The 9,217-nt window shown below is 33.6% G+C and overlaps 1 protein-coding gene across 1 annotated transcript; it reads left to right on the top strand.

The window, feature by feature from the left end:
• Nucleotides 1-2,500: 2,500 nt before the first annotated feature.
• On the top strand, nucleotides 2,501-7,096 carry LOC130636446 (uncharacterized). Its single transcript, XM_057446179.1, has 7 exons — nucleotides 2,501-2,727; nucleotides 4,247-4,611; nucleotides 4,747-4,905; nucleotides 4,994-5,116; nucleotides 5,205-5,576; nucleotides 6,156-6,527; nucleotides 6,827-7,096. The coding sequence occupies exons 3-7, from the start codon at nucleotides 4,839-4,841 to the stop codon at nucleotides 6,907-6,909; spliced, it is 1,017 nt and encodes a 338-aa protein (XP_057302162.1). The 5' UTR covers nucleotides 2,501-2,727; nucleotides 4,247-4,611; nucleotides 4,747-4,838; the 3' UTR covers nucleotides 6,910-7,096.
• Nucleotides 7,097-9,217: the final 2,121 nt, after the last annotated feature.

The following is a 9,217-nucleotide window of genomic DNA, read 5'->3' as shown; positions in this document are numbered from 1 at the left end:
CACATTGGATTTTATAGGGATCGAAAAAGCCTTCAAAAATAAACGAAACTGACTTATTAGTAATAGCTTTTGCGAGTGTTAGTTTTTGCGCATTCGTGCATCAAACTTCGTTATCGCGCGAAATATTATACAGAAACGGTTTGGAAGAAAATTTATACGTGATAAAATTGGCAAAAATAAAATAGTCGTTAGTCTCTGTGGTGGCCAGAAATAAGCTGCGGCGTGACCATTTTGAACAGACTGACGGTTGTTATTACTGTAGGGAAGGACATAGTATTACAACAAAATTATTAAGTTGTTAATAAAGAATAAAAGGCATCCAATTCCTCGCCTGTGCACTGATATTGTATTATTGTAACTGACGAAATATAAAACCATATAAACAGCGTATCTTGAAGTTTTTTTGTCAAGAAAGGCGAAGGGACAATCTTTCCCACCTGTCCGACTCAAACAACGTCAGAAGACTTCCTTTAACACTGTTTACACATTTTTCATTAACTTTTAAATGTCTTTTTTTCTGTTAAGAAACTGGAGACACAAATATATTAAAGCATGACGGGAAATGATTGAGCGGGAAAATAATTGCTGAGGTCAGCATTCTTTCGAAAACACGTGCTTTTACCGTTGACCATAACCGGTCGGTGATATTGCTTTTGCCGTGAAGTAGTCTTCATAAAATTGAGACAATAAGGAAGGTTTGTAATAAAAAAGTTGGTATATCAGAATATTTTTTTCTGGTACGAAGGTTAACAACATGAGTGCCATGGCAACTCTTAAAGTAGGAACCTTGACCAAGAGGAAAGTTTTAGTCCTATTTAAACAGTATCTTTTGAGTTAGTGAGTTTCTAAGGCCATCTTTATATATTCTAGTTGCACGCTTTTCTATGAGCAATCCAGTTACTTAAGATCTAGGCCTTAAATTGCGCCAAAAGTTTGCTTAGCAAACTTCAGGTCTCACATCTCCCTCCTAAACACTTTTTATTCCCTTGATCCACACTTATTAAAATTTTCCTCAGACATGCTTCGTAGAGTCACTTCTTTAAAATACAAGATCGCAAAGGTTGCAAAGCCTAAATATCACGAACACGAGCCAATGGGTTACGGTAAGATTTTTTGCTTTGTTTTATTTGAAAACAAAGTTCAAGAAGGAAAAGCAAAAATATATTTTATATAGTCTGATGACTAGATTATCTGCTTCTTGTAAATTTGTTTTTTATAGAGTTGTATTATAAATCTTTACATTTCCCAAGTAAGATATTTGAACTCCAACAGTTGTTTGTGAACAGTAAAGATATCAAATCTAGATAAAGCCAGGTCGTTATTACGTTTCTTATCGTAATTACTTTAAATGAATATTTTTGAAATTAATTTATGTGCACTTATGGCTTATTTCAGTTATATTTTTAATCATCGCTCAAGTTATATTTATTATTTTTGTTTGTACAAGTAATAATTAAACAACAAAATGGGGTGTGCTACATTTGTCAACGTTTTGTGGTTGAACCATTTTAATAGAGAAATTATAAAACTCGCAAAATAAGAATTTTGTAGTGTGGTCTACCAATCTACACAATCTTTCTATCAAAATATAGTTTAGTAACTGATTTAGGAAAGAATTTACATTTTAAAATCGTCATATTCTTTGCCTCAAAATAACATCATGATACTTTAGAAGAACGAATCCCTTCCGTCATAGATGTTTTTACTTCGATCCAACCTCGTCCCCAGGTTCTTGTGACCCCTAAGCCGTTACTACAGAGTGGCCAACAATGCAACTATGCATAAATTATTTCTTGGGTATAATTATGATAAATTATAAACGATCATGTGACCAATCTGTTCCAGGGCCTTTTTGCCGCTATCAACTTCATCAACAAGGCAAAATGCCCTGGGAACGAGGTTGATTTTGACCCTCTCTTGTTTGTTTGTTTTTAATTCGTATTTTAATGTGCAAACATTACTCAGCATCAACGATAAGATGAAAAAATCCCCAAACACCGTCAATTAGAAATTCGTTGGTCGGCAAGAAATTCCCTTGATTTCAAGATTTCCCCTACTTTTAGTATGAAAATAAAATGTTTGTCGAGTGTAAACAAATTGTCAGTTTAAAGGAATGGTTTCTACACGAAAACCTGCGTTATGAACAAATGGTTACTAGCTCAGTTCCAGATCACCTCAAAATGTCAGGAATCTCAAATTAATACTGAAATTTTCCATTACACATTTGTGGACCCTTGAACGAGTTGAAAATTCCAGGTTTTACATGACTTTTAATCACAGAATCTCTTCTATGCATATTAAAATGTTGAAAAGCTAAGAAGAAAGCGTGTTTGGCAAACTTCGTCCGCAGGCCTTTTTTTGTAAAAATTGGTTCCGTACCAATGTAAAATACTTAAAATATCCTAGGGACGATGTTGGTTTTAAAATTAGATAACTAAGTAAGAAAAACCAGGCATTAAATTAATGTTGACATGATAAATAAACAGTACTACAAATGACAAAGAAATTCATGGAAAAAGAACAATGTCTGTATTAAATTGAATCAACAATTACAAAAGCTTAGTGAGACGTTGCATGAGTATAACGATGCGAAGAATTTATTTTATACAAGTTTAAAATAATTTGTCGCTCGCCAAGTTGGTTCATTTTAAAGAAGGTCAGTCACTTATTGGAACATGCATCGATACCTTTTCTTAGTGCTGCTCCTTGGAGTTGTCTTTCAGATTAGTAAGTACTATTAATTATGTCTCTTCGCAAAGGAGAAAAAAAGTTTTTTCAAAAAATAACTTACCTATTCTGCTAATACTGTCTATTGCTTTAAACTAAAAAGTGAAAGAATTAAAAAATTAATATTTTATATTTTTGTCATAGGTTGAGAGAAGCGTTTTAGGCCACAAGGAAATTAGGCAACACGGTTTTATGTTATTTAGCTAAAAGTCTCAGCGAATTTAAGCAACATTTTTGTTTAGGTATACATACGGATATACAGGTATGGAGCTACACAGTCTTTCATAAGAATTATTTTGATAACAAACGCTAGGTCGAAAAAAAAGTTTAAACATTAAGAATATTTTAAGAATTATAAATTTGTATTCCTTGTGAGGATCCAAAATATTTACCTATAAAAAACGTCTTCTGTAAGCCCTTACGTAGAAAAAAATATTTTTCACAGTTTCTTAGCCTCAAATTTTCTTATTTTACGTTTTTCCAAAAAAAGGAAAGCCGTATTATAGCCGTATCGTATTTACCGATGATTATAAATATTTTCGGATTGGAAGAAATAGTTGAGGTTCAAGTTATCTTACAGTAAAATCATACACGTATACCAGAAAACTCTTTAGAAATATTTGTTTCGTAAATCTTGTCTCCTTTTTGTTCCTATAAGACATAAAGAAATTCAAGCTGGGTACATGTTTTCAATTTTTGATAAAATTTTAGCCTCAACGTTCTTAAAAACATGGGTTTTACAAAAAAACATGTGCTGATTTTACATTATACATTTCTTTCCGCGCTAAGTATTTAGAGGGATTCCTGGCTCAAAAAAGATTTTTTATATGTTGTGGAGAATAAAAAGTTGTTTATCAAGCCCTTTGGAATTATTTTCAAATCTTTTTTCGTTCTCAAATTATTCCAGATTTTAAATATTCAAAACCGGGATCTTATAATGTCATAACCACACTGCTTAGAAGTTTTGATATTAAGTAGATTTGCAAGATATCTCCAGTAATAATTCAAGCTTACCACTTTATCACACCATCAATGATGATGTCATAAGCTCAGTTGAAAATCTTTGAAGCTTAATATCTTGAGAACGAAAAAAGATTTTCAAAAAATTACCAAAAACTTGATAAACAACTTTTTATTCTCCACAACATTAAAAAAATCGTTCTTCAGGTAGGAATCCCTTTTTGTGCGTTTCAATCGTAAATCACATCAGTGCAAAAAAAAAGAATTCTTCAAAAATGATTTTTTTTAGTAATTTTACCGCTTATTTTTTTTTTTGTTCTTAATCTAAATTTAGACAGAGACAAATTTAATACATTCTGAATTTTTGTTAAAAAATAACGTATGATTTTTACCAGGAACAAATTTGTTATTTATTATATTTTTTAAAGATTTGTGTCAAATAGGTAATTTTATAGACAGTAAAATCTTAGAATTAATGCATTAAGAACATGAATGACTTTTGATCTTATTTTTATATTTTACTTTAGAGTTACAAAACTACTTTTCGCTTATATTCTAGAATGTGATGACTGGATAGAACCTAGTAGCAATGAAAACAAATGGGTTAACGAAAGTTCAAGTGTTCTGTTTGAATGGAAGTATACTTTCAATGATAGCAACAGAAATGGATGTGTAGCCGTACAATGTGGTTACTTTAGCGGCTCAAGTCTTAAGATTCTTGTGCAAAAGTAGGGCATACAAGTCCAATTCAAAGAGGTCCTGATAGAACGAGCTCGAGAATTGATATTGATACGAGAAGCAAGAAATCAGGATCTGTTGCATTTAAATTAAGAAGTGCAAAAGCGTCAGATGAATTTGTATACCGATGTGTGTTGAATACTTCCTTAACAAAGGAGAGTAGAAAGTATACGCTCAAAGTGCTTAGTAAGTATTTGAAAGTTGAAACATCAATCTCATCTGCTCTCATGCTATAGTTTTGTTATTTCATACACGTTTCCTTGATTTTTTTTCGTTTATTAAATGGGGTATGTAAATATGCTTTTCCTGTGTTTTGTCTAGAACGGCCGGAATTTCAGACTTTTACAGTCACTCCTGAATCTGTACAAGCTGGAAAAGCAATCACAATAAATGTGACTACAACTGGTAATCCTATGCCAAGGTTGATTTGTTATCTCATGTCAACCAGTGGAACTGAAATTGATCGATTACCTCGTTTTGGTGAGAATTTTTACTGATTATTTTAAGACTATAAAGCACAAAGATAGATTAGATATTATACTTCTACACTTTTATTTATTTCTCGTAGGTCGAGTTAACAATATCACACAAAAGACATTTCTTGTGACAAAAGAATCAAAAGAAGTTTTATGTATTGCTATTGGAGATCGTACTGGTTCAGTCCAGGACACTAGAAAGCTAAATATTATATGTAAGTTTTCCTTTTTGAAGGTAGCTGTTATATAGACCTTTTTAATAATCTAATATTGACTTTATTTATCAAAAATGTGCTTTTATAGCTGTGCCATTCAAAGTAAAGAGTTTGGAGCAAGTTAAGAGCATTATCGACTCGTCGATTACTGTCAGATGGCTTCATATACCATCCAATGAAACTGGTGACCCAAGTCAAGGAGAAAAGTTTCTCTTACGTTATGAGCTTGTATGGTGGGACAAAACAATAGAAAATCTTGGAAATGAGACTGTTTTGAATCTAGGTTTGCCTGGAACGCAAATACAAAATCAATCATTTTACAAGAAGGATAACTATGTGTATTTCACCCTCTCTGGTTTGAATATGAAGCATCGCTATGGCATAGTGGTGTATGGAGTTAATAGTCTTGGAAATGGACCAGAAACTGAGATAAATACAGCTTTTCGTCCCAAACATATCGGTAAGTAAGAGCGTAGCTCAAGTTTCCGTTCCGTTTAAGTATCCGAAGATGTTGGAGTGATCTACTTCTTCTAAACAACAAATGTTGACTCTTTTAGCTTTTCTAATCTTATCCAGGCAGGAAAAGGGGAAAGATGATGGATAGAAAAGGTCCATCCCAGTATTCTCGTGCTTCCTTCTGAAATCCACCCTATTGAGATGAAAACTTATGAGAATTTTTTTTCGTCATTAGTTACCTTTAGGACATGCTGGCATGGCAATTATCAGTAAACTTTTAGCGGGGAAATAGTAAAAAAAAATTGAAATAAAAAAAAACGTTATTAAAATTTTATTTTCACGATTTAACCTTTTTATTTCAAGTAACATACAAATCTAAATCACTAGTAATGCTGAGAAGGGTTAAATATTTGAGTTATAATATTCAGAACGTTATACATCAACGACACAATAGCATAGAGTGTAATGGTGTTAGTCAGTTGATTTCTTTATATGTACTTTTACTTTTTTTCATTTAAATAAGGTGTCCTGTTGAATAAATTTTTTCGTGCTTTATACCTTTCATATTTGTTTTCATATTTAGCAAGATGCGCGCCAACCGTTATTGAGTTAAGATCGCTTGAAGACAAAAAAACCATTTCATCACCTTCTTACCCATCACCATATGATCACAATCTGAATTGTTCATATTACATTTACGGACTTCTTGGCACAAAAATTAAAATCGATTTTGAGATGTTTCAACTTCACAGTGATTCTTCATCGAAATGTAATGCTGATAGGATAGAAACATATAAAAGAAGCGAAAAGTCAATTGAATTGGTTGAAACACAATGTGGAAAGCAAGATAATTTAACAATCAAACACCTTGCAGATTTCATGCGTCTTAATTTCATCACAATGAAGGGAAATAGTGGCAGTCAAGGTTTCAAAGCAAATGTTTATATGGTACCAGGTAGGAAAATGTCATCGATAAAGAATCCAGATTAAGAAAAAAACAGAAACAAAGGCATTAATTTATTAGTTTTTCGACACATGATTTTCCTTCTTTCTTTTTTTCCAAGTTTAAAATAATATAAAACTATTTAAGACTCCCCCATTTAGCCTACATCACTTAAGCAAACAGTATTTTTGTTCTATCTAACCTCAATTGCACAGAGCAAACATACTTCTTAAGCTTTTCGGAGGTTAAGATACTTGCATAAGCCAAAGCTGCTTGCATCCATATTCAACGGAATGGCATGTTGTCTTTAGATTCGAAATCGTCTAAAGCTACCTCGACTGAAAGGGCCATATTGACAGTATTGGTGTGTTACCTTGTGACGTTTCTGATGTAAGGCCATGTATAGATCAGAAGAGAAGAAGAGAACGATGAACGATTTTTTGCCGACCACCTTTTTTGCCGCTTTTTTTCCTTTTTTTTTAACCAGTTTCTTGAAATTGACTAAACCTAAACTTTTTTATATATCTATAACTATTTTTGTTGTTGTTGTTTTGTTTAAATAAAACCAAACCCAATTTAAACTTTGTTAATCATTTTTCAAAAATTAAGTCGTTAAAATGTGACTAAATTTTGTCCAAGTCACTTATATTTTAGCCGACTTTTTATTTTTGCTGACTATTTTTTTGCCGACTTTTTTTTACCGATAGGGTAAATCATTTTGAAATTTGAAAACCTCCCTAAAAATTTTGAGGGTAGAATGCAGCATACAACAGGTAGGTAAATATTTTCTTTACACTCTGGTAAATTTGTGTCAAAAATTTTATAACTGCTTAGTACAGGTACAATACCTGTACTAAGCACTTAACCTGCTATCATTTGAAATTAATTTTTGAACATTTCGCGGCAAATTATTTTACAACGTAAAAAAATTGCTTGGTTACTGTTTTAGCTATCATGGGACAGCGACAGGCTGTAGCCTGTGTTTTTACTTTAGCTGAGATTGCGGTAAAGCTCTTTTTTGAAGAAATAACATCACAAAATCGACCCCTAAATGGTCCACTGGAACATTTACCGATCAATTAAAAGCCCCACACAAATATGCGATGTAGTTTGCCATAAGAGCCCCACCTGACTTTCATCGCCAGGTCACCCAGGAGGTCTATATTACTAACATCCGTGTTCTGCCTGTATGATTTTATAGCCGTGCTGTGGAAACACGAAATGCAATATATAAAGGATGAGAGAACCCGTCCGGCCGTTTACCCGTGTTCTTGAATTTTCAACGCTCTGCATCGCGTGTTATTTTTATTTGATTTAATAAAGGAAAGGCTGATTGAAAGTTTACAGCCACACTCACTTGAATAAAACTCAGTATTTGCACAAAGCATGGTATTTCTGCTATATTTCGTTTAAACATGCTATATGTAAGTATAATTAAGTTAGTAAGTAACGGGAAGTTTTAACGTCCTTGGGGATTTCATCCTAACGGTTGACTCTTCCTCCCCTCCGACTGTAACTATGTTACAGAGATACGTATAGCATTGCTTTAACTGGCTTGTCTGCCACACAAGCCGGTCAGCGGTCAGTAGATGGCACCAGGGTTGACAATACTACATTTAAAGTGCGCGAAGTGGGGAATCGAACTTGAAACCTTATGATTACAAGTCGAATGCGCTACCACTACACCATCTCCGCTTTATGTATATTTCGATTAAGTACGTGATATGTGAAGTGTCAAATACAACCAAAAAATGCCGATAATCTTTCTTGATCTTTCAATGTTTTTTGAAAAGATCTAAATTCGCATTCTCGACCTCATAGTCGAGGTTTTATCTTAAAGAACGAGAATGCTAAATTCGCTTAACAATGTGGGATGTGCCCAAAATGTTATCAGGTAGACACTTAGCTTAGGTATATTCGGATTTTACTACAGTTAGGGGACAACGTAACTTACTACCCAGCAGGCACGCGACTTTGTATTTCGACCATAAAAGGACATTGATCCGACGCTAGGATTTCCGTTGGTTTTCTGGTCGGGATCGAATACATGAACGAACATATTCCGTATTTTATGTCGCTATCAGGTACAATTTCGGACGTAATATACTGCAAAAAAATTGCAAGTTTGACCCTCGAGCAATTCTAAACACCGTGTCTGTTAGACGTGCATTACATACTACAACTTGAAGATTCATTTGTCGTCCTGTTCGAACAAGTAAACAAGACCTGAAAAGATTATCAGTGCGTATGTCCCACCGCTTCACACAGACCTAAGATGACAGAAATAGAGATTTCTCTATCCCTACCCTTCTACCGCAGACCTGCGACACGCAGTGTATTTAATCTTCTTTTTCGGAGAGAAATTTACAATCGTCCGCATCACGTTATCTCACACGCAGCATTTATTGTTTACTTTTCAAATCAGAAAGCACACCATCGATCTAGTATCCTCCCGTTTTTCCCTTCCCCTGAAGATTATTCAATAAGAATTGATCAAAATATACTTCTTTGACGCGTTTTTGCCTTTAGCTATGTATGGTACAATAAATGCGTGGATATATCATGTTATGTTTTCAATCTCCTTCACAATTAGCGCGGTCGGTTCTACTGCCTATGGTATGCTATAGTGTCCGATAGGCATGAAATTTCCTTTGTGTGCTTGTTTCTTTTTTCTGCCAAATCTAGTCAGTAAAACTAATGTA

This window comes from Hydractinia symbiolongicarpus, chromosome 3, assembly GCF_029227915.1.
Source record: "Hydractinia symbiolongicarpus strain clone_291-10 chromosome 3, HSymV2.1, whole genome shotgun sequence".
Taxonomy (NCBI): domain Eukaryota; kingdom Metazoa; phylum Cnidaria; class Hydrozoa; order Anthoathecata; family Hydractiniidae; genus Hydractinia; species Hydractinia symbiolongicarpus.
The sequence above is the reverse complement of the archived record's forward strand: the minus strand, read 5'-3'. Positions and strand labels throughout refer to the sequence as shown.

Bases quoted from the DNA above. Each gene is read 5' to 3' on its own strand.
- LOC130636446 (XM_057446179.1), top strand. From the start codon at position 4,839: ATGCCAAGGTTGATTTGTTATCTCATGTCAACCAGTGGAACTGAAATT. The intron at 5,577-6,155 runs GTAAGTAAGAGC...TTTCATATTTAG, and splicing joins TTTTCGTCCCAAACATATCG to CAAGATGCGCGCCAACCGTT. The intron at 6,528-6,826 runs GTAGGAAAATGT...TGTTGTCTTTAG, and splicing joins AAATGTTTATATGGTACCAG to ATTCGAAATCGTCTAAAGCT.